This window comes from Scyliorhinus canicula, chromosome 12 (genome assembly GCF_902713615.1).
Source record: "Scyliorhinus canicula chromosome 12, sScyCan1.1, whole genome shotgun sequence".
In the NCBI taxonomy this organism is placed as follows: Eukaryota; Metazoa; Chordata; class Chondrichthyes; order Carcharhiniformes; family Scyliorhinidae; genus Scyliorhinus; species Scyliorhinus canicula.
This window is the reverse complement of record NC_052157.1, coordinates 118,843,983-118,868,082: the sequence shown is the minus strand read 5'-3', so window position 1 is coordinate 118,868,082 and position 24,100 is coordinate 118,843,983. Positions and strand designations below refer to the sequence as shown.

Below are 24,100 nucleotides of genomic sequence, written 5' to 3'. Positions count from 1 at the left end.
AAGAAGTTCTGTTTGGCGAATAGGAGGGGCGAGGAGCTTACACGGGCCATGTGGAAATTGATCAAAAATAAGCAGATTAAGCTGATGGACATAGGGGGGGTGGCGGTAAAATGAGGTGGTGTGGAAAAGAGGGGTTCCATTTCATATGACACTAGGACAGGAAGGAAAGGTAGAGTTGGGACAGACTCCACCTACAGGGCTGGGACAAGTGTCCGAGTGGAAAGAATGGATAGTGCAGTGAAGAGGGCTTTGAACTACGAAATGGGAACTACTCTTGTGGAAATGTTAGTATAATCGTCCAGTTACAGAATGGTTACAGCACAGAAGGAGGCAATTTTGACCATGTCTGTGCTGGGCTTTCTAAAGGACCATTTCACCTAATGCCACACACCCGGCTTTTCCCGTAACCCTGCGATCAGTTAATGATTCAATTCCCTTTTGGAAGCCTCGATTGACACCATTTCTATGACCTCCGCGTGCAACAAATACCCGATCCTAACCACTCACTGCATTGAAAAGATTCTCTTCATGTCGCTATTGCTTCATTTGCCAATTATCTTTAATGTCTGTCCTGTGGTTCTTGACCCATTCGCCATGGGGAACCGTTTCTCCCTATCTACTCTGTCCATATCCCGTGTGATTTTGAATACATCTATCAAATCTCCTCTCAAACCTTCCCTTGGGAGAGCAGTCCCAACTTCTCCAATCATAAACAAAAGGTTACTCACCCCCGGAACCGTTCTCGTGAATCTTTTCTGCAACACCTCTAATGCTCTCGTATTCTTCCTAAAGTGCAGTGCCCAGAATTGGAAACAGTACTTCAGTCAAGGCTGAAACAGTGTTTTGTACAGTTTTAAAATCCTTCCTTTTGTACTCCATGCCCCTATTGATAAAGCCTCGGATACTATGTGGTTCATTAACTGCTTTCTCAACCTGTCCTAATTGATTTGATTTCTTGTCACATGTACTGAGGTACAGTGAAAACTATTGTTCTGCGTACAGTCCAGACTGATCATTCGATACATGAAAAACATGGGACATACGATAAATACACAATGTAACTACATAGACATCAGGATAAGCATACGGAGTATAGTACTACTCAGTAGAGACGATGCGTGGGGAGATCAGTTCAGTTCATAAGAGGGCCATTCAGGAGTCTGGTAACAGTGGGGAAGCAACTGTTTTTGAATCAGTTCGTGCGTGCTCTCGGATGTTTGTATCTGCTGCCCAGTGGAAGAGAATAACCCAGATGGGGGGGTCTTTGATTATGCTGCCCGCTTTCCCAAGGCAGTGGGAGGTGTTGACAGAGTCAATGGATGGGAGGTAGTTTGTATGATGGACTGGGCTGTGTTATGATTTTCTGTGGTTCCTTATGGTCTTGGGCCGAGCAGTTGCCATACCAAGCTGTGATGCAGCCAGATAGGATGCTTTCAATGGTGCATCTGTAAAAATTGGTAAAAGTCAATGTGGACATGCCAAATTTCCTTAGTTTCCTGAGGAAATATAGGTGCTGTTGTGCTTTCCTGGTCTTAGTGTTGACGTGGGTGGACCAGGACAGATTGGTGATATGCACACCTAGGAATTTGAAGCCATCAACTATCTCCACCTCGCCACCATTGATGCAGACAGAGGTGTCAATGATACTTTGCTTCCTGAAGTCGATGACCAGCTCCTTAGTTTTGTTGACATTGAGGGAGAGATTGTTGTTGTTACACCACTAGGTTCTCTACCTCCCTCCTGTACTCTGACTCATCATTGTTTGAGATCCGACCCATTATGGTCATGCCATCAACAAACTTGTCGATGGAATTGAAGCCAAATTTTGCCATATAGCCCCCTATTGTACTCCCTATACGCACATGACTAGGCTGCCTTGCGGGGCCCCAGTCTTGAGGACTATCGTGGTTTGTTTATTCTTACGGAATGTGGTCTGTCGGTCAGGAAGTTGAGAATCCAGTTGCAGAGGGAGGAGCTAAGACCTAGGTTTTGGAGTTTTGGTATGAGCTTGGCTGGGATTTTGGTGTTGAAAGCGGAGCTGTAGTCAATGTATAGGAGTTTGACGTTGGAATCCTTGTTGTTTAGATGCTCCAGTGTAGGACCTTGGAGATAGCATCTGCTGTGGACCGGTTTTGCCTTTTGGAAGTCATTGAACGCCACATCAGTGGCATTTCCCTTAACAACCCTGTCTGTTACAAGTTGGTTTCCCTTAAACAAATCCTTAATTAACCCATGTTTGCCCAAGTATCTATTAATTTTGTCCCAGATTATTGTTATTCATAGCTGCCCCATCACTGAGGTTAAACTGATTGGACTGTAGTCGCTAGGGTTTCTTTTTCTACCCTTGTTTGAACAATTTACAAGCAAACAAATGAAAGTGAAGAAGGTTGATTAGCAGTCAGAAATTGTGCTTCGTGCAGTACAGGTAATGGGAAAACTGAAGGATGTGTTAAATCAGGAGAGAGTGTGAAGAAACACGAGTAAAACATATGGACAGTGCAGGGTGTGTGACCCAATTTTTCATATAAATATAAGGAAAGGAATAAATTAAAATGAATTTTGGGTACAAGTTCAAATTGGAGGTTGTGCTGTGGCGAATATGCTTGATAGGCTGGAATTTTCAGGATGGCAAGTGCTCGGCAATCATTCCCCTCCAACAGCCTGCTGCCATATTGTGGCCAATTGAGCTCGGATTGGCAACAGGCAGGATTTATATCGACACTTGAATGGAAAAAGGCTGGTATACAAATACAGCAAGTAATTCCGAAAGCTAATTGAATGTTATCATGTATTTTGAGAGGATTTGATTACAAAAGTTGAGAGGTTCTGCATTAATTGGGACAACATCTGGAGTATTAGAGTGCATGAGTATTGGTCTCCTTATTTAAGGAATGATGTAAATGCATTGGAAGCAGTTCAGTAATACCTGGATTTGGTGGGTTGTTTTGAGGAAAGGTTGAACAGGTTGGGTTTGGATTCACTATAGAGCTTAATGGAGTGCAAGAGGTGACTTGATCGAAACCTTTAAAATCCTGAGGGGTCTCGACGGGGTGGATATGGAGAGGATGTTTCCCCTAGTGGGAGAATCTCAGAGTTATTGTTTAAAAATAAGGGACTGGATTCTCCGGCCGTTGATGCCGAAATCGCGTTCTTTGTCTTCCTGCAACTGGATTGAGCCAGGTTTAGTTAACAGCCTGACAATGTGTGAACATTTATCTGATAGCAATCATAATACAATTGAGTTCAATTAGTGTTTGAAAGGGAGAAATGTGAACCAGTTACTATGGTTTCCAACTTAGGCAAGGGTGACTTCAATATGAGAGTCGAGCGTGTCTGCAGTAAACTGGATAAAATACCAGATCAATGGGTAGTGTTCAAAAAGGAATTTGATGTGAAGCAACCAGTTTACAACCCCAAAAGGGCAAAAAAAAAAGCCATTTAAATTGGTAAGAGACATTACAAAACTGGTGAATAGGAAAGATGTAAACTGTGACAAAACAGCAAGAGCTACAGGAGGGGAGTATGAAAAGAAAATTGCAAGGAATATCAAATTCAAACAACTTTGACTGTTGTTTGCAACCTTGAAGATTGTCAGTGAACACTTGGAAATGGTGGACCTGCTGTAAATACTGACGCAATGCAATTATTCATTGAGAAAGATGCTAACATGTCTGACATTCCAAGTAAACTAGTATATGACTCAACAAAATTAATATCAGCAAAATAACAGTAATGAGCATAATGGCACAAGAGTGTCAAGATTCCCAGGAACAAATGGGATCTCCCTCGATGGAAATGTCGCAGATGCCTTAACTAGAATAAATTTACTTGATTCAGGAATCCTTTCAGAATTTCTTTGGATTAGAAATGGTGCATGTCACTCTGCTTTTGAAGAAAGGTGAGAATGGGGAAAACCAGGGAGTTCTAGGTCAGTTTGCTTAACATCCATTGTCAGGAAGTTACTAGAATCTATAATTAAAGAAAGAATGAGGAAATATCAACTGGAAATCTTTCAGCTGATTGGAGAGTGCAAGTATGAATGTGTAAAGGGTAGGCCAGGCCTGATAAATCTTGATTTTGTTTTTTCTTTTAAGTAGCGGATAGGGGAATGTCTACTGGTGTTATTTATCTGGTTTTCCAGAAGGCAGTTGATAAAATGCCTCAAGAGACTGTTAACCAAAGTTGAAATTCAAGACAAATTAGTGACCTGGTTGGGAAACTGACTTGAGTGGCAGGAGGCAGAGAGTAGGGATAATGGGCAAGTCATTTAATTAGCAGGATTTGACTAGTGATGTTCCGTAAGGGTCTGTGTTGGGGCTTAATCGATTAAATGGGCCATTACTTCCTTGAAGTGGCATTACGTACTGACTTGACTGCACTAAAATTCATAAAGTGCTCGTCTCACCTGACCTTCCTGACTCGAGGCCGGGTGAGATTCAGGCAGCACAGCAGGTCCCCGACTCCAGCGAAAGAGGATATGCCTCCTTTTACAGCACTGGCTGCCATAAAGCAGGTGAGGGTAAATGTCCTATTGAAAGTATCCAGGAGAAGGCAAAGTGTCTTGAGGTAAATGCATGGAATGGGGGTGGGGGGGGTGTATGGGGGAGCGTGGGGGCACCCCATTATGGTCTGCATCTTCTAAATTAGTTGCGCTGACACTGGCAGAACCATCTAGAAGTTGGCGATTTGTTGGATGGTTCTCGGGCTAGTGTAATTGTCATGGGAAAGTTAGTCCTTCAGGACAATGCCGGTTAAACCCTTACCTGGGAACCTCCTAGAGGAATTCCCCAGCGCATCTTTGGGGTACTCCCAAAATCCAACTCTGGGGAGCCAGGAAGTTGCATGTAATTATATTTATTAACTACATTGGGATAGAAATCTGCATGTCTAAATTTACTGGCAGATAGATGGGTGGCATTGTAAGTAGTGTAAATAGAAATGTAAAATTACAAAGCAATTAAATAAATGGAAAAAATGGTGGCGATTGAATTTCAATGCAAGGTCATCCACTGGGCCAAAAATGAATAGAACAGCATCCTTTTTAAATGTTGTAAAGCTAGAAACAGTAGAGATGTGAAAAAGACTTGGGACTCGAGAAGTAAATGGGCCTCTAAAATGTTCTGAACATAAGACAAGAAACGGAGCAGGAGTGTAGGCCTGTTCTGCCATTCGGAAAGATCATGGCTGATCTGGCCGTGGCCTCCACTCCATTTTCCTGGACTTTTCCTCCTTCCCCCATGACGCTTGTAAATCAAAGATCTGTCTAACTCAATTCTGCAGATGGCAGTGGCGCAGTGGTTAGCACTGCTGCCTCACGGCGCCAGGGGCCCGGGTTCGAATGCAGCCTTGGGTGTCTGTGGAGGTGCACTTTCTCTCCCCATGTCTGCGTGGGTTTCCGCCGGGTGCTCCAGCTTCCTCCCATAGTCCAAAGACATGCAGGTTAGGTGGATTGCCGACGCTAAATTGCCCCTTGGTGTCCAATGGTTAGATGAGGCTGCAGGGTTATGGGGGTACGGCGGGGCAGTGGGCCTAGATAGGATGCTTTTTCAGTGGATAGGTGCAGATACGATGGGCTGAATGGCCTCCTTCTGCACTGTCGAGATTATAGGGACCCTCTGAGGAGAAGAAATTTCTCCTGATCTCGGTCTTAAATGGAAGACCCCCTTCTTGTGAAACTGTGCCCCCTTGTTTTATATTCCCCCATAAGGGGGGCATCAACCTTCTTTGAATTGCCTCTAATGCATTATATCCACTCGTAAATAAGGAGACCACAACTGTGCATAGTACTCTAGGTGTGGTCTCATCAATGCCCTTTACAATTATAGCAAAACTTCGCTACTTTTGAAAATCAAGGGCAACATTCTCTTTGCCTTCCTCATGACATCCGGGTGCTGTGGTTTCCTCCAATAGTCCAAGGATGTGCAGATTAGGTGGATTGGCTATGCTAAATTTCCCCTTGGTGTTCAGGGATGTGCAGGTTAGGTTGCAGGAATAGGACGGGTTAGACAAGTGCTGTTTCGGCGATTCGGTGCGATTTGGTCAAGTGGCCTCCTTCACTGGAGGGATCCTATGATTCTAATTACTTGCTGTACCTCTGTGCTATCTTTGTGATTCATGTACGAGGACACTCTGATGGCTGTGTACTGCTTCATTCTCTAGTCCCTCCATTTTAAATAAGATTCTGTGGTCCTGGTCGTCTTCCCCAAGTTGACAACCTCCCATTTTTCCCCATTACACTTCCACCTGCCTGATTAGTGCCCACTGCCTTAACTGATCTATACTCCTTTACAGAGCGTATCTTCCTTAGAGCTGACTTTCTTGACTAACTTTTGTATAGTTAGCAAATTTGTTGACAATACACTCTGTCCTTTCATGCAAGTTTTTAATATATATTGTGAATATCTGTGGCACCGACTATTTATAGTTTGCTGACCTGTAAATCACCAGCTTATTCCAAACCCTGAACAGATACAGACAATGGAAAAGGCTTTTGGAATGCTGATCATTGTATCTGGAGAGCTGAGGATATGAGGGGGTAGAAGTAGTTGGCTGTAACTGGACCAAAACCTTTTAGACCATACTTGGAACACTCTTGGGCATCTTCTGCAAACAGTATTTGATACTAGATCAGTTGTTACTTTAAATCTAAGATTGCTCGATTTTTATTTGAAACAAAGGCAGGTAGCCTGAGTTAGATTACAGGTCCAGCATGATCTCATTGAACTTCAGAAAAGGGCCTCGCAGGGCCTAATGGCCTACTTTTGTGCTCTATTATACATATCCGTTTTATTTTTACATATCCTTTTTATTTTTTTCCCTTTTGATCAGGTGACACACAGAGAGACAGGGGAGGTCATGGCAATGAAGGAACTGATCCGCTTTGATGATGAAACCCAAAGGACCTTTCTGAAAGAGGTTGGTAAATAGGAGTTTCATTTCTGTGTAACACAGTCCATTTAACCAAACTAGGTGACTATTTTAATATTACCATTCATGCTACTGAGGTGATACTAATGTATTGTTGGCCTGATTGGAGAAGTTGCTGATTGATTAAAGATGTGTGATAGAGGAAGCAAAAGTATGGGAATATGGGTTCACCGCACCTCATTCCCTTTTGTGAGACCAGTACGTGAAGAGTTAAAGCCACTTTCTACTGAGCAGGGATGTTTTGTGAGGCAGCCTCAGGCAAGGATGAGGAATTGAAAATGTGTGAAGGTCATTCTTCTGTGCCTTGACGGTCAGTGTGTTTATAGAAACGCTTGAGTGGATGACATAACCATGGCGGCAATGATAGTTTGAGATGGGCTAAATGTATTTTCCTGTCATTTTTTTTGTTATTTTTTATGTTGCTTTTACCTCCATCCTCACTCCACAAGGATTGAGGCATTTTTGATTAACCTACTGTATGATCAGAAAAGGAAGTGACACACTCATCTCCATCAAGGACGGTCACCTCAGCACTTTGCTTTACCGCAAGCCCACGGATAACCTCACGATGCTCCACTTCTCCATCTTCCACCCTAAACACATTAAAGAAGCCATCCCCTATGGACAAGCCCTCCATATACGCAGGATCTGCTCAGACGAGGAGGAGCGTAACAGACATCTACAGACGCTGAAAGATGCCCTCGTGCGAAAGGGATATGGCGCTCGACTCATTGATCAACAGTTCCAACGTACCACAGCAAAAAACCGCACCGACCTCCTCAGAAGACAAACACGGGACACAACCGACAGAGTACCCTTCGTCGTCCAGTACTTTCCCGGAGTGGAGAAACTACGACATCTTCTCCACAGTCTTCAACACGTCATCGATGAAGATGAATATCTTGCCAAGGTCATCCCCACACCCCCACTACTTGCCTTCAAACAACCGCGCAACCTCAAACAAACCATTGCTTGCAGCAAACTACCCAGCCTTCAGAACAGCGACCAACCACACAACCCTGCCATGGCAATCTCTGCAAGACGTGCCAGATCATCGACATGGGTACCACCATTACACGTGAGAATATCACCCACCAGGTGCGTGGTATATACTCGTGCGACTCGGCCAACGTTGTCTAACTCATTCGCTGCAGGAAAGGATGTCCCGAAGCGTGGTACATTGGCGAGACCATGCAGACGCTGCGACAACGAATGAACAGACATCGCGCGATAATCACCAGGCATAAATGTTCCCTTCTAGTCAGGGGAACAATTCAGCTGTCAAGGGCATTCAGCCTCTGATCTCCCGGTAAGCATTCTCCAAGGCGGCCTTCAGAACAAGTGACAACGCAGAATCGCCGAGCAGAAACGTATAACCAAGTTCCGCATACTGGTGCGGCCTCAACTGGGACCTGGGATTCATGTCGCATTACAATCATCCCCCACCATCTGGCCTGGGCTTGCAAAATCCTACCAACTGTCCTGTCTTGAGACAATTCACACCTCTTTAACCTGGGATTTCCCCTATCTCTGGATCTGTAAAGACTTAATCACCTGCTAATGCTCGCATTCTAAGCATTGTCTGGCATCTTTGAATTTGTCTATATATATGTTTCTGGAACATACCTCTTCATTCACCTGAGGAAGGAGCAGTGCTCCGAAAGCATGTGTTTGAAACAAACATGTTGGACTTTAACCTGGTGTTGTAAGACTTCTTACTGTGCTCACCCCAGTCCAACGCTGGCATCTCCACATCAGAAAAGGAAGGACATCACGACTAGCGTAATCCTGACATTCTCATTCTAGAAGAAACTGTTGGATTGAGATCCGATGCATTGCAGCTGTTGGCACTTCCCTCCCCTCCAGGGGCGACAACATTATTTTTTGCACCACACCAATATGCAGGCTAAGATCTGCCATGTCAGCATCTGCTGAACTCTGCCTTGGCTGCCTGGCTAAGTTGCAGATTTTCTTTTCCAATTAAGGGACAATTTAGCATAGCAGCATAGCCAATTCACCTACCCTGCATATCTTTTTGGGTTGTGGGGGTGAGACCCACACAGACCCGGGGAGAATGTGCAAACTCCACATGGACAGTGAGCGGGAGCCGGGATCGAATCCAGGTCCTCAGCACCGTGAGGCAGCAGTGTTAACCACTGCGCCATCATGCTGCCCTAGCAAAGTTGCACACTAAACGATGCTTCAAACAAATGCATTATGGGGGAAGAGCTCTTTGAGTGATGTTTTGTGAGCATGTTACAGATTGAGTGCAGTGTTCAGTGTTGACCCTCTGCTTTGAGAACTGGAGAGTCTGTAAAATGGCCTGGAGTCTTGCTCCACATTGTAGGACCAGATGGGACATTGAGAATGACAAAATGAAAATGAAAATCGCTTATTGTCACGAGTAGGCTTCAAATGAAGTTACTGTGAAAAGCCCCTAGTCACCACATTCCGGCGCCTGTTCGGGGAGGCTGTTACGGGAATCAAACCGTGCTGCTGGCCTGCTTTCAAAGCCAACGATTTAGCCCTGTGCTAAACAGCCCCAATAGGTGGAGAACATGGATGGAGAATGGAGAGCATGCTAAGATTTTATAGTTGTCTGACTCATTAAAGAAGCTTGCCTTTCTCTCCTGTAATCAGGTTAAGGTGATGCGCTGCCTCGACCACCCAAAAGTACTTCGGTTCATTGGTGTCCTTTATAAAGACAAGAGGCTGAACTTCATTACGGAGTACATCAAAGGAGGGACATTGAGAAGCGTCATCAAAGATTTAGTAAGTGTTGACAGAGTGAACACCTGTCTGGTTGATTGTTGAAAGGTTGGGCAGGATTGTTCCATTTTAGAACCACACAGCTGTGAAGAACTGTGCCTTTGCTGAGACTTCGTATTGGCTAAGTGGATTACTGTGGTGGTCATCATGGTGAAAAGGCCCTATACTTTCGACAAGCTGTCTAATTCGCGAGACAGCATTGTCTATAGCATCAGTTTGCCCATGTAGGAGGAGCAGCACTATCTGCCATATAGGAAGACTGTTCCATTTTGTTACAAGCATGGAGCCCGAAATACTGATTAATCTAAAGACAAATGACTGATGGCAGAGACCGATTTCAGAAAGGAGTCCTCCACTGGTATTTAACCCCTCATTTCCACATTCAAGGAACAAATTTTCGGTGTACATCCAGGGTCTACAAATTTAGTAGTGGACAACCTGTGCAGACTTGAGGGATGTCCCACTGCTTTAGTGGGAGGTACGATTTGACCTGACGTTACTCTCACTTTTCCGTATATCAACCCTGCTTCGTGTTTCCTTTAGTGTCCCTGAACCCCTCATCATTCCGTAAACAACATTGATGCCTCTTGACCCCAGTTCACTGTTTTCCTCCGTGTCCCTCTGAACTTATCCCACAAATTTATTTCACCCGAGGTTCCCCTCAGCCACCTAACTTTAGCACATTTAACTTCTACTCCAGGGGCTTAAGCTCTTTGCTGTGGTCTGTCTGACTGCAGTAACTGCAGTTTAAATAAAGCACGTAATTGGTAAAGAGGCTGCTTCGTGCGAACTGCTTTCTTTTGGTGTAAAGTTTTTAAAAATACAAAACTGATGTAACTGGGGTCTCCTTGATATTTCTCGCTCCAACAGGACCGCGTATTGCCATGGGACCATCGCGTAAGCTTTGCCAGGGACATTGCTGAGGGAATGGTAAGCGTCAGACTCTTGTGGGGGGGATTGAAGAGAATTGCAGACAGAACACTGATCTCTGGGGATTGAATTCCAATCGGTTATAGTAAAGGGGTGTCACGTTTCAAGGGAATGTGCTAACTCGCGCATGTTAAAGCAGTCATCTGACTCGGGGGATGGGGGAGGGTGGGGGGATGGGGGAGGGTAGGGGGGGGGGGGCGACCTCCGATTCATCATACAATAATGTAGCTAAGTTGACCTTTGCAACTACGAATTCAGGTTCATCCTCTGTCTCGAACTCTGAAAGGAACAACAGGGATCCTGCTGAGTTTTTTTTTGCAGCCCAATTCAGTCTTCACTTCTGTGGACACACAATGCAAAGAATTTTCAAACACACAAATGTACCAATCCGGTTTTGTAGACTTGAATTTGTTGTGCCTTCCCCTTGTTTGTTTTTTAAAATTCCACCAAAAGCTGAATGGTGGTGAACTCTGGCCCAAAGTTATCACGATTGGGGTGATTTGAAGACTGCGGTTTAGGATTGGGGCCTTGCTACCAGATTTCCAGAGAGCCTGGGACTATGTTTGCCACTGTAGCAGAATGATCTTGTACCTAAATGGTTAACATGGGACTGGTACAATATCGTCCACGCAGTGATGTGAGCAGGCACCTGACCTAGAGCCAAGGGCAGTCCAGAGATGGGTAGCAACATGTAAGGAACTAGTACGGGGCCCTCTTCATACCTTCACCCTCTATTGTAAATATGTACATAGTTCAGCACTGTGAATGAAGATTTATTTGTAGCTTCAGCAAGACTGTTTCTTGGTGCCTAAGTAATACACATCACTGATAACGACAACAAAACAGGGCAGCCTCCACTCCTAATCCCCTCGAGGGATCTGCCTACCTGCCCCTTCACCTGGGCTGCAAAAATCTTGTTCAATAAACTGAGACAGAAATGGTAACTATTTTTAAACTCCTCACTTTGTCCCTCCTTTGCTTTCTGATTTCAGTCCTATCTGCATTCCATGAACATTATCCATCGAGACTTGAATTCTCATAACTGCCTAGTGCGTGAGGTAAGCCACAGTTGGAGTAGGTTGGAGAGGGTGATGGCTGGATTACTGTCTGTAGTGGCAGGTTTTGGTTCATGTTGAGGTGTGGGTCTTTCTCGGTCGTGCCAGGCTCCTGTCCGGGTTGAGGAGGGGGTGGTGCGTCTTTCCCCAGCAATGCCAGGTTCATATCGGGGGAGGGGGGGGGGGTCTTTTCGAGGCAGTGCCAGGTTCCTGTCCAGGGGGAGGGCATGTGGGTCTTTCCCCAGCAGTGCCGTATTCTGGTGGAGGAAAGAGCGGGTTGGGGGGAGGGGGCTATTTTCCCAAGGCAGTGCCAGGTTCATGTCGGGATGTGAGCGGGGACAAGGTGTGGGTCTTTCCCAGGTAGTGCCAAGCTCCTGTTTGCGGTGATGTGTTCATCCAGGCAATGCTAGTTCCCTCATGGGACCCTCTGGAGGTAGACCCAATTTCTGGTTTTTGTATTTCAGAATAATACCGTAGTGGTGGCTGATTTTGGACTGTCCAGACTAATGGTTGATGATAAAAAACAGACAGACAATCTGTCCACAATGAGGAAGCCAGACAGGAAAAAGCGTTACACTGTGGTGGGAAACCCTTACTGGATGGCTCCAGAGATGATTAATGGTAAGTGTAAAAAAAAAAAGGGAAATATTTTTCCCCCAAATTATTTATTCCCGTCTTTCTTCTGAGGGCGAAGTCTTGCTGAGATTATACCTGGAAGCCTCATTTCCCTGTTCAGTGGCTCATAGGGTAAGCAAGACAGTAAACATCTGCAACCAGCCGGTTTCACAGGACAACATCCTGTCCTCGTATAACCTGCACAAGTGAATCCTTCCCAGCACAAGTCTCGATGGTGATCAGGAATGAGGATCTGTCGGCTGATTGATCAATTCCTTATCCTTCCTAGCACAGTGCTGCTACTATTCAGCATGGGCAGGGATCATACCTGGAATTCTCTGGTACGCTGGCTGAGCAATACATTTGGCCAAATCTGTATCCAATTGCAACTGAATGGAAACTTTCCACAAAAATAGATTCCCTGTTTGAAAATAATTTCTGGAGCTGGTATTGCCACTGCACTTGTGGAGGTGATGTAAGGACAGGGCACTGTCTTGTCCACTTGAAAGACTCAGTTTAATTCATTTAAAGAGAGGAAATTATTGTCCCTTCCCTCTGGCCAAGATTACAGACCATAGATCTGATGTATTATGATCCCAACAGCGGCTAGGATACTGGACCGAACCGCTAATCATTTAGATTATTTTGTACGACTGTGGGAAAGAATGATTTGCTCAAGGAGTGATTGCATTAAGAAATAGGGCTTGGAAAAACGGTTTGGTTGCTAGACTGGTAGCGTGGGGGGGGGGGGGGGGGGGGGGGAGGGTGGGGGGGTGCGCGCGGGGGAGGGCGTGGGGAGGATTTTCCAGGGGGGATTTGTTGTGTTATAATTTAAAATGTAGTAGGGGTAAATGTTTGTATCGAAAAATTTCAATAAAAATTATTTAAAAAAAAAAAGAAATAGGGCTTGGGTATTTTTAAAACAAAACTTTATTACGAATACAATGTTAAACTTTTTAACTTCACATCCAAAAAGAGCAGCTCATAATGGGCAGCATGGTAGCATAGTGGTTAGCACAATTGCTTCACAGCTCCAGGGTCCCAGGTTCGATTCCTGGCTTGGGTCACTGTCTGTGCGGAGTCTGCACGTTCTCCCCGTGTGTGCATGAGTTTCCTCCGGATGCTCCGGTTTCCTCCCACAGCCCAAAGATGTGCAGGTTAGGTGGATTGGTCATGCTAAATTGCCCTTGGTGTCCAAAATTGCCCTTAGTGTTGGGTGGGGTTACTGGGTTATGGGGATAGGGTGGAGGTGTGGGTTTGGGTAGGGTGCTCTTTCCAAGAGCCGGTGCAGACTCGATGGGCTGAATGGCCTCCTGCACTGTAAATTCTATGATAATCTATGATAATTATTCCTTCATCGCTACTACTCAATTTCCCATTAAACAACAAGCAGCTATCTCTCAATCTTTCTTACTGTGGGAGAATTGTGGACTCGCCGTCAGGCAGATCAGAATTCAACTCCAAAGCTTTTTCCAAAAACGGATTCTCTAAAGCTTTCACAAAATGTGAAATGCATTCCATGGCTCCACCCAGCAATGACCTCATTTCTCCAAGCTGGGAAATAAATTCTCTGCAGGCTGCAAAGCACATTCACTCCCCAGGGACTTTCCCAGTCAAATCACAGTCCATTCGTCCAGACTGAAAAAAAACCACATTCCTTTGTCAGTGTCACCTTTGGGCTGATAAATGCATCCAGGGCTTGCAAAACCAAATAATCTATTTAAAAACATGACCACTGCAGTCAAACACACTCTAACCCCAGGCTTTTAACCCTTAAGTTACCCAACAATTAGAATCCAGTCGCCACAGATGTCCCTTACTGCGAGCTGTGGTGGAAACATGCTGTTGGTTTTGGGTTCCAAGATCTAGTTAAATATCATTGTAAATACGTGCATTCCAAGTTTCTCTGAATTTCTTCCATGAAGATCTCTGAACCAAGTGCAGATGGTTCAGCCTTGAATGAATGCTAGAATAATCCAGATTACCCTGCCACCCCACCACCATTTTCTTCAGTATTCTATTGGATTATTTTGCCAGTGAAAGCTATCCAGTACTGGGCAGCAGTATTCCCAGTCCTCATTATTTTATTGCTGTTTGCACAAAGGTTCTGTCATCCTCAATGATGCTTGCATCCTCAATAATGCTTGTTGGAACTCAATTATTCAGTATTGCTCTTTGATGTTTCACAGTACTTGCTCATATTTCATGACGTTCTGTTGGTCACTGGTAGTGTTCTTCATTGATGCATATTTTTATGTTCTCAGGAAAAAGCTATGATGAGAAAGTTGACATCTTTTCATTTGGGATTATGCTGTGTGAGGTAAGAGACTAAACTGAGTAGCTGCTGCTCTTGACTGCTGATTTTAAAAAAGTAACACCGAGGAAACCGTCTTCAGAGCAGTTTTTCAATCCATTGGTCCCACAATTTCAGAACGGTGCATGCTTCACTTCCCTTCTGATCGTCGCTCACTAATTTGTGACATCGGAGATTCTTTTGTGTTGGCTTTTTAGCAAGGTGATTTTAAAAAAATCATTCACGTGATGTAGGCTTTACTGGCTTGGCCAACATTTCATGCCCATCTCTAGTTGCCCTTGAGTATGTTGTGGTAAGTTGCCTTCCTAAACTGTTGCAGTCCATGTGGTGTAGGTAGACCGACAGTGCTGTTTGTGAGGAAGGTCCAGGATTTTACCAGATTCAGTTCTGGTAATGTCATTGAATGTCAAGAGATGATGGTTAAATCCACGTGTTGGAGATGTTCATTGACTGGCACTTGTGTGGCGCGAATGCTACTTGCCAGCCCAAGCCTGGATATTGTCCTGGTCTTTCTGCATTTGAACTTCGTTATCTGCGGAGTCACAAATGGTGCTGAACATTGTGCACTCATCTGTGAACCTCCTCACTTCTGACCTTGTGGTGGAAGGGAGCTCATCAATAAAGCAGCTGGAGATGGTGGGGCTTCAGGCACTACCCTGGGACTGAGATCACTGACCTCCAACAACCACAACCATCTTCCTTTGTGCCGACATGACCAACCGGTGGATATTTTCCACCCTGATTTCTATTGACTCCAGTTTTGTTTGGACTCCTTGATGCCATATTTGGTCAAATGCTGCCTTGATATCAAAGGCAGTCACTCTCACCTCATCTCTTTTTTGGTCCGCGTTTGAACCAAGACTGCAATGAGGTCAAGAGCTGAGTGACTCTGGAGAACCAAATTGACTGTTAGTAAGTAGGGTATTGCTGAGCAAGTGCCACTTGATAGCACTGTTGGTAACCCTTTCCATCACTTTTCTAATGACTGAGAGTAGACTGATGGGCAGTCATTGGCAGGGTTGGATTGTCCTGATTCTTGTGTACAGGACATACCTGGGCAATTTTCCACATTGCTGGGTAGATGCCAGTGTTGTAGCTGTGTTAAAACATCTTGCTAGGGACTAGACTTCTGAATCACAAGTCTGCAGTATTATTGCTGAAATATTGTCAGGGGCCATAGCCTTTGCATATTCCGTGCCTTCAGCCATTTCTTGATATCACTTTGAGTAAACTGAATTGGCTGAAGAGACCTGGGGCGGTATTCTCCGCTCCCGATAAAAATCTGGATGGCCGTCGTGAAATCGGCCGAGCTTCACAATGGCCTCGGGGACCGCTCCCTGCACCTAATTCACCCCCACCCGGGGGGCTAGGAGCGGGCCCCCGTCGTGCCCGGCCGCGACCTTGTTGCGCCAGAAATGACACGGAAACGGCGCTCTTCTGATGTCACCCGCGCATGCGCGGGTTGCCGGTTCCAACCCGCGCATGCGCGGATGACATCAGCGCGCAGACGGCACGAACCCGCGCATGCGCAGTGCCGTCTTTCTCCGCCGCTGCCCGGCAAGACGTGGCGGCTTGATCTTGCCGGGCGGTGAAGGGGAAAGGGTGCGACCATTTTGGACGCTGGCCCGACGATCGGTGGGCACCGATCACGGGCCTGTCCCCTCCCGAGCCCAGTCACGGTGCTCCCATCCAAATCGGGCCCCTAGATGCCCCAAACAGGCATCTGCCGCCCGTTTCACGACGGCAGCGACCAGGTGTGGTTGCTGCCGTGGTGAAACGGGCGTGAAGGATCGGGCTCGGAGAATCGCCGTTCGCCGTGAAAAACGGCGAGCAGCGATTTTTACGAGCGGAGGGGGGGGGGGGGGGGAGAATCGCTGGGGGTGCCAGGGGGGCATAAAAAATGTCGGGAGGCCCTCCCACGCCACGTGGGGATCGGAGAATTCCGCCCCTGGTATATCATCCACAACCCAATTGGGCTTCCCAATCCCAGAAAAAGGGTGTGGCCCTTTTTAACAATGTCCTCTTTAAAGGAATATTGCTTTGTGCAATGCACATTCGATAAAGATGTTCGGAACTTTGTGTGCAGGGGAAAGGAGATTTTGGGGGTACATGGTATGGCCTTGTAACAGCACCAATATCATTTGAGGAAAAACTGCCTTGTGTGAGGTATGTGCTCCTTTTTAATGGTTAGCATTATCCTTAACCATTGCTCAGCATTTTCCCACCAGAGACCAAAGGCAGAGTCCCACTGGCGCCACCCACACCTGGTCGCAGCCGATGGGAACTCTGCGCACAGGGTTGGGGGGTGGCCTGTGGGAGGGGGGCTCCGACCCCGGGGGGGCCTCCAATGGGGCCGGCCTCTCGCTCCCCGGGCCTATTTTCTTACGCGCGGCCCCAGAATTCCCGCACCATGATACGTCGGGGCTGGCACGTGGAGGGAGGACACCACGCATGCGTGGGTTGCCGCTGGCGCCACTGCGCATGTCCTCGTTGACGCTGGTGCCACCGCATGCGCGCCGCACAGTTCGCATTGAGATGGGAGGCTGGAACAGCGTGAACCGCTCCAGCGCCGTGCTGGCCCCCTGTGTAGGGGCCAGAATCGGTACTCCCAGCGGCTCGAATGGGAGAATCCCGCCCCCTGTATCTGGAACCTTCTCTCCAGTGTGCGCGATTTTAACTGTAAAAACCCTTTCATTTGCACAGGATTAGAATTAGGGCCAAAAGCTCGAGGGCACATGTACAAAAGAGCTCCGTTAGTCTTGGTTTTGGAAGTTTAGTCTGTAAAACAGCTCTCAACCAAGACTAGTTGTGCTAAACCAGTGAACGAAGGGTGTAATGTTGTGAACGGATTCTCACGCGTGACAAGGGTGTGGGTTTACTGAGCCCGCCGGCTTCCTTTCTAACTCGCTACTCCTTTCACTTTCAGCTGATTGGTAGAGTAAATGCGGATCCAGATTATCTGCCCAGGACAACCGACTTTGGCCTGAATGTCCCTGTTTTCTTGAATCGATTCTGTCCAGAAGAATGTCCATCTGCTTTCTTTCCAATTGCAGTCATGTGCTGTGACTTGGATCCTGAAAAAAGGTGGGCCCCTCACAACGACCCGAGAGCAAGGTTTGAGGTGCAAGGGCTTAACATGAGAGCAAAATGCTGGGAATCTGAAATGCAAACAGAAAATGGTGTCTTCATTGACCTGAAACATTAAGTTTCTTTCTCTCCACAGATGCTGCCTAACCTCCTGAGTATTTCCAGCATTTTGAGTTGTTATTTAACTGCAATATATCTGATACACAAGGGTTTGGTTGGTGCTGAGCACTCTGGTGTGAGGCTGAAGGTTTTAGGATGGATAGATTGGATTGAGGATAAAGGTAAAGATTTTAATGTGTTGAGGTTAGGATGGAGGATTTTGAATGGGGTAAAGCTGGGGGTGGTAAAGATTGAATAGTGTTGCTGTCAGCTGAAATATGCTGAGGAATAAGGTGTCAGCGCTTGATTATACCCAACTGTGGGTGGAAAAGGGGGGGGCGGATTTGGATGACACCACATTTTGTTGCATAAGAATTTGAATGTAAGGATTTGATGATGTTGCTGTTGGGGTGCTGGGTTTGGGTTTAAAGTTGCTTTCTGGGTACCGTGTGGTGCTTGGTATCCCAACAGTTACTGGTATAGCGGACAGAAACCCCAATATTTTATGTAATTTGTAATACTGTGAGGCAAGGATACTTCGCTCCTGGAGTGATTCCTTGCACAAATAGGGATATGATATATTAAAACAAACTTTATTAATTTTTTTTAAATTTAGAACACCCAATTTTTTTTTCCCAATTAAGGGGCAATTTTGTGTGGCCAATCCACCTACTATGCACATCTTTGGGTTGTGGGGGTGAAACCCATGCAGACACTGGGAGAACATGCAAACTCCACACGGACAGTGACCCATGACCAGGATTTGAACCTGGATCCTCAGTGCCGTAGGCAGCAGCGCTAACCACTGTGCCATGTGCCTCCCCCAAAACAAACTTTATTAATAACACAGTATTACTAACTTTAGCATCACAAAGAAAAGTAGATTTCAATTACCCATTAAACAATGCTTAGCAATACAATGAAACAATAACCCTTCACTGCTATCTTTATCTCCACTCAAACAAAACCCATCTATGGTCAAAATCCACTTTGAAATACAGGTAACCAACCCAGGAATACTTGCTATAAAGAGTTGTCTGCTTTGAAAAAGAGAGATCCTTCGGTGATTGCAGATTCTTGCCTGTCGAACTTCTGTTTAACCCGCCAGCCTTTTCAGAAACTGTCGTTCGTTCACAGGTAAAATCGTTTTCATGAAACTGCTTTTGAGAGAAGGAGCTCGTCTGTTCACCTACAGATCCGAACTGGTTAACTCCAAAACCCAATACCTGACTGCTTCAGCCCCGAGCTCCTGCCTTTAACTACATTATCTTATTAAGCTGAACACTGCCTCTAATTAAATAAATAATCATCTACTCCCCAGGGAACCCTCTTTTATATAAACACAATTCCATTCGCCTAACTTCAGCAAACTATATACATGGCTAAAATTGATTATGATCTTTTTACAATGCTTTAATTATACCTTTGTCCCCAAAGGTGTCTGCTGCCTTTTAAACCAGAATTTTTGAAAACATGGCTGCAGCAGTCATACTATCCCAGGCGTTTAACCCTTGCTCCACAACATAGACATAATACAATATATCTGAAATTCTTACATTCATCACAAATGTTGACAAAGTTACTGACCAATTGTAGCCACCAATGTTCTGCAACTGGCCTAGATCTGACAGCTGGGGTCAAAGCAATAGCGTGGACCTGTTGGGTGGTGCTCCGTGTTTGGCAGGACTTTGGTAAGTTTCTGGTTTGCCCACCTCTGTGCCTTTTTACCCATTTAAATTTATTGAATGTTCTTTATGGACATGTCTGGCCAAATGGCCTGTTTCTGTCCTGTAAATGGATCAGACTATTGTTCAGTTTGGTTCTCATGATAGTTCGGTGACGTTTTGCAGTTGAATCGCTTTGGCTCATTTGCATTGTGATGAACTCTTGGAAATAACTTAATTGAAAAATGATTAGTTACCCCCATTTGTCTTTCTCTCACTAGATCATCTCCTCCCTCAATCCTCCAGGGAATGTTTAAACCTCGGTGATTTTTCAAACATATCTGAGGGTGACTGTTTCCATTTTTAGAGGGAGGCAAGGCAGCTCCCAAACTTGCACGATGAGTACAGGCGGGTTTGACAGTTTTGCTAAGGAAAACATATGATGGGGTGGGGCTGGCGGAAGTGTGACGATCGCCCAAACCTGACGTTTCCTCCTTTTGGGCAAAATCATTTCAAACCATATTTGAACTCCATTTTCACAAGCTTGCCGTGTTGTTGTGGTAACCAGCACAGTGGTTAGCACTGCTGCCTCACAGTGCCAAGGGCCCGGGTTCAATTCCGACCGTGGTTATTCAGAGTGGAGATTGCACGTTCTCCCCGTGTCTGCACGGGTTTCCTCCAGGTCCTCTGGTTTTCTCCCACAGTCCAAGGTATGCAGGTTAAGTGAATTGGCCATGCTAAATTGCCCCCAAGTGTCCAAGGATGTACAGGTTAGGTAACAGGACGGGGGAGTGGGCCTAGGTAGAGTGCTCTTTCAGAGGGTCAGTGGAGACTCGATGGGCTGAATAGCCTCCTTCTGCACTGTAGGAACTCGATGGTTATGTTGGTCCTGATGCTTGTTTTCTTTTCACAGGATGTCCTTTATGAAGCTGGAACAGTTGCTATTAGCCCTGAAACTGCACATGGAGATGCACCTTCCTCTCACCTCTGACCTGGAACAGCTCAATCATTCCTTCTTCCAGAAGCACTCCCGAAGCAAAGAGGAACTTCTCGAACCCATGTGAGCTGGCCCACCTGAGCAGGAAGCTGAACCATTTTACAGTGTAACCTACAAGCATGCTGATGTTCAGCTGACCACCTTCACGTAATGACACATTTCATCAGCGTACTCGGCACAATCAAATCTGCAAGTACACAACTGTGCTGTTTATAATCCTGCGGGAAGACCCTTAAGCTTTAACATTTCACTGGACAACAAGGCTACTCGACGAATGTAAATAGCTGGCCACTTCTGGTCGGACACAGGGTGTGGACAGTTTACGGGAGTTTGGTGTAAGTGGCTATTTCCACAGTGAACTCTTGAAACCCAGGGCATCTGACACGTGATTTGTAGATAAATGAATCCCTGCAGTTAGTGGCGGGATAGAGTTACTGCTCAAGCTCTGTGGTTATGTGCGAAAGCAATTTGGGCAGTGTCATCCAGCTCCTATTAGGCATAGACTCTCAGCATAGAAATGCCACTAAGGTGGCCAATTCTCTAATCAGAGGGGGCCACAGGATGGCTGGTGTGGGATAAGGAAAGTTGGCATACTGTTCAGCTTGGGGCAGAGGATGGATCGTGCCCTGCACCTGATGAATGCTATGCTTGAGCTGGGACTGAATGATACTGACCGCACGGACCTGAAATTAAACTTTCCATTCCAAGCACTAACATACTTGATCTCGATGAACGCCAAATTCGAAACTGGTTTTATGCATCCAGCAGGTAAAAACCAACTGTTGTAGCTCATCTCAATTTGGATACATTGGTGATTGGGGGCAGGGGGGCGGTGGGGAGGAAACCAAAACTAGCTGAAATTTCAAACCGCAGTTACATCTCATCACTTAAATAAATAATTTAATCAAGGGATATGGTCCAGTGTTAACTTATTACTTTATCAGAATCTGGAGCCATGTGGCATGCAGTGAGCTTTAGTTGAGATTTAACTCCTTTAATGGACTGAAAAATCAACAATGTGCTTAAAGTAGCTCCTTATTAAATGAAAGAGTATCAAAATGGTGACTGCTATAACTTTCGGCATTGCAGTTTTGTAATATTGTAAGAATATTATCACTGCATTGTACCACCTCATTCTCGAGTGTCCATTCCAGATTGAGTTTGCCCTGACTGATCCCACTGAATCTCTTCAGCCTCCCAAGCAGCACTCTGTCTTTCCATTTACCCACTGCTTCATCCTCCCCGGTCTTAACCACCCTCCCCAACACATCCTTTATTTTTGAACAGTGGTGCAAAGCACCGTCATCTGACAGCTCCGGTTTATACATTAGAATTGTATTTGAACTAAGCATTTGGCTGGCTTCTTTCCCATTGTCTATTTTCAGGAGAATTCTGTAATGGTCTCTGTGTCCTTTTTCTGCAGTCTCTATAACACACGCTTGCCCATTATGCCTATTAATCTTGCTCCTTTAATGTTGTTCCCTGTTCCAGGGATTTCAGTTTAAAGCCATCTTATCACTTTTATTCACATTCATCTGGAACCATCTGATTTCCAAGATGCCCATTTGGAGTTGGTGACAATTTTAAAAACTGTATGATAGTACTTAATCCAGCATCTTCTAACACTCGTCATTTTCTCTTGCTTTGTACTCGTCACATAAGATGACCAGATTCCTCCCCTTCTGCTTTTCTGAAAGATCCTGTGACACCTCATGGTTATGGCACCCCTTGGACATTTTGAAGTGAAGTTGGTCTTTGATCAAAGCATTGCATCCATCTAAATCAAATGTAATTTTAATCCTTGCACCATCCAGCATGCAGCCATTGCTTTTCCTCGAGCTTGTTATTTGGGTTGTGGTCCAGGAGTGGGGGCATAAAAACTCAACTTCCAGTCCATTTAGTATCCGAGGAAATGTTCATCTCCTCGCTTGTCGTACTACTCCCGTGAACTCTATTCAGATATGGACTTGAAATCCTGCAAAGCCTAAAGCATCCTGTCTTGGGTTCGCAACACTGGGACCCAGCTAGGCATAAACACATGGGCTCTCGACTGAAAGCCAAACTTTCCATCCAACTATCCAAGCCTGGTTGGGACAGAGCCACCATCTGCTTGGAATATAGAGAAGCTGAATGTAGCACTAGTGGCTGCCGAGCATCACTTTGCGCACACACACACACACACACACACACACACACACACACACTATTTCCCAAGGACACAATTCACTTTATGCTGCGTGTTTTATTTCCTGAGATTATTTCTGGCCTGTAACTTGCTTTTCATAAACCATCTGAGGGTGGGGGGGTCATTGAAAATCTCTCAACTCAAAATAGCATTTTTGTTGTTGTTCAAGGCTTGACCTTGAAACACTTAACAGTCTGAATCCTAAAGATAATTTCACGCTGATGACTAGTATGGGAATTGGAAAAATGGCACCATAATCTATTTGGGTGATGTTCTGTTCTGAGATTGGGCTGAGGCACAAGAGGAAATATGTACGGGGAACTTTGCTCTGCATTTAAACCCATGATATAACTGATATGAAGGTACACCGTGAAGCAATGCTGAGGGGCTTTACTCTATACCCATCATGCATAAGGATGTTTACTTAACATCTATGCCAATCTATTGATATGTGTGAACTTTGAACTGTCAACTATCTGTTGATTTAAAAAGATTTGCAGTTTGCGTGAATTAAAAAGGTTGCTTCAGGAATGATTTTCCACCATGCATTAGGACCCAAGCCGCAACCTTTATTTAACTCTGCAGAGAGTACTGGAGAGTTGCCATTTTAGCCTTCACAAAGGCAAGAAAATAAATAAAAGATTGACACGACCCCCGAGCCCCCTCTGCCAGTTGGCGTTTTCAAAAATTAGAATTGGGTATTCCAAGCACCGCCTTAATGAAGAGATGTTGCATGTCGATAATGTATTTGAATTAAATGTCCCAAGTATCTCATATTCACTTCATTTTTCATTAAATATTTCACAGCTCTGTATCACTGTCTGTACTAACATGGGTATACTGGGGGGTGGGTGGACTCTGGAATCTTTCAACTGCCTGATGGATGTGGGGCTCCCGTGAGGTAAACGTTTGTAACTGTTGCTCCTCAGGCTTGACCTTGAAACACTTAATTTCTGCACTTGAAGTGTCGAGAACCTGATTACAAGTAGTTGTTGTTATGTATCATTTAGTGTAACTGTCTTCAGGAACTTTGACGTATATATCGTGTAGATGGTAATATCAAAATAATCACCAGTTTGCAAATGGCAAGATGAAGTGTAGATAGCTGAAATTTTGGGGCGGAATTTACCGGGGAAAGCCCGTTGACTATGGTGGGACCAGAAAATCCAGCTGACGGGCCACCTCCGCTGCCAAAAGACAACACGACGAGTAGGCCGGTAAATCCCACCCGTTTGCTTTTGCACATTACCAGCAGTGAAAGAAATTGTGTTCTCTCTTTCCCACCCTGATTTCAATGTTTTTTGATGGAGGCAGAGTTGCAATTACTAAGATAAATGGCGGTTGCGGAAAATGAGCCAGTTGAACTAATTTCATTTGCCATGTCTGGGCCTCATTATCAGTTTAATTCTATCGCCGTGGATAATAAATCTTTCCCTTGAATAACTGATGGCTGGGGAA

The 24,100-nt window shown here is 45.3% G+C and overlaps 1 protein-coding gene across 2 annotated transcripts in view; it reads left to right on the top strand.

Annotated features, from left to right (window-relative positions):
- limk1a (LIM domain kinase 1a) overlaps nt 1–22,620 on the top strand; it is a 66,438-nt gene extending 43,818 nt beyond the window's left edge. For both annotated transcript variants that reach the window (XM_038813890.1, XM_038813891.1), the window contains 8 exons: nt 6,829–6,915; nt 9,568–9,699; nt 10,567–10,626; nt 11,619–11,684; nt 12,146–12,302; nt 14,561–14,616; nt 17,537–17,694; nt 20,374–22,620. In XM_038813890.1, the coding sequence (XP_038669818.1) occupies nt 6,829–6,915; nt 9,568–9,699; nt 10,567–10,626; nt 11,619–11,684; nt 12,146–12,302; nt 14,561–14,616; nt 17,537–17,694; nt 20,374–20,524 (867 nt within the window). In that variant the 3' untranslated portion in view covers nt 20,525–22,620. The remainder of the gene's footprint in view (nt 1–6,828; nt 6,916–9,567; nt 9,700–10,566; nt 10,627–11,618; nt 11,685–12,145; nt 12,303–14,560; nt 14,617–17,536; nt 17,695–20,373) is intronic.
- The last annotated feature ends 1,480 nt before the right edge of the window (nt 22,621–24,100 follow it).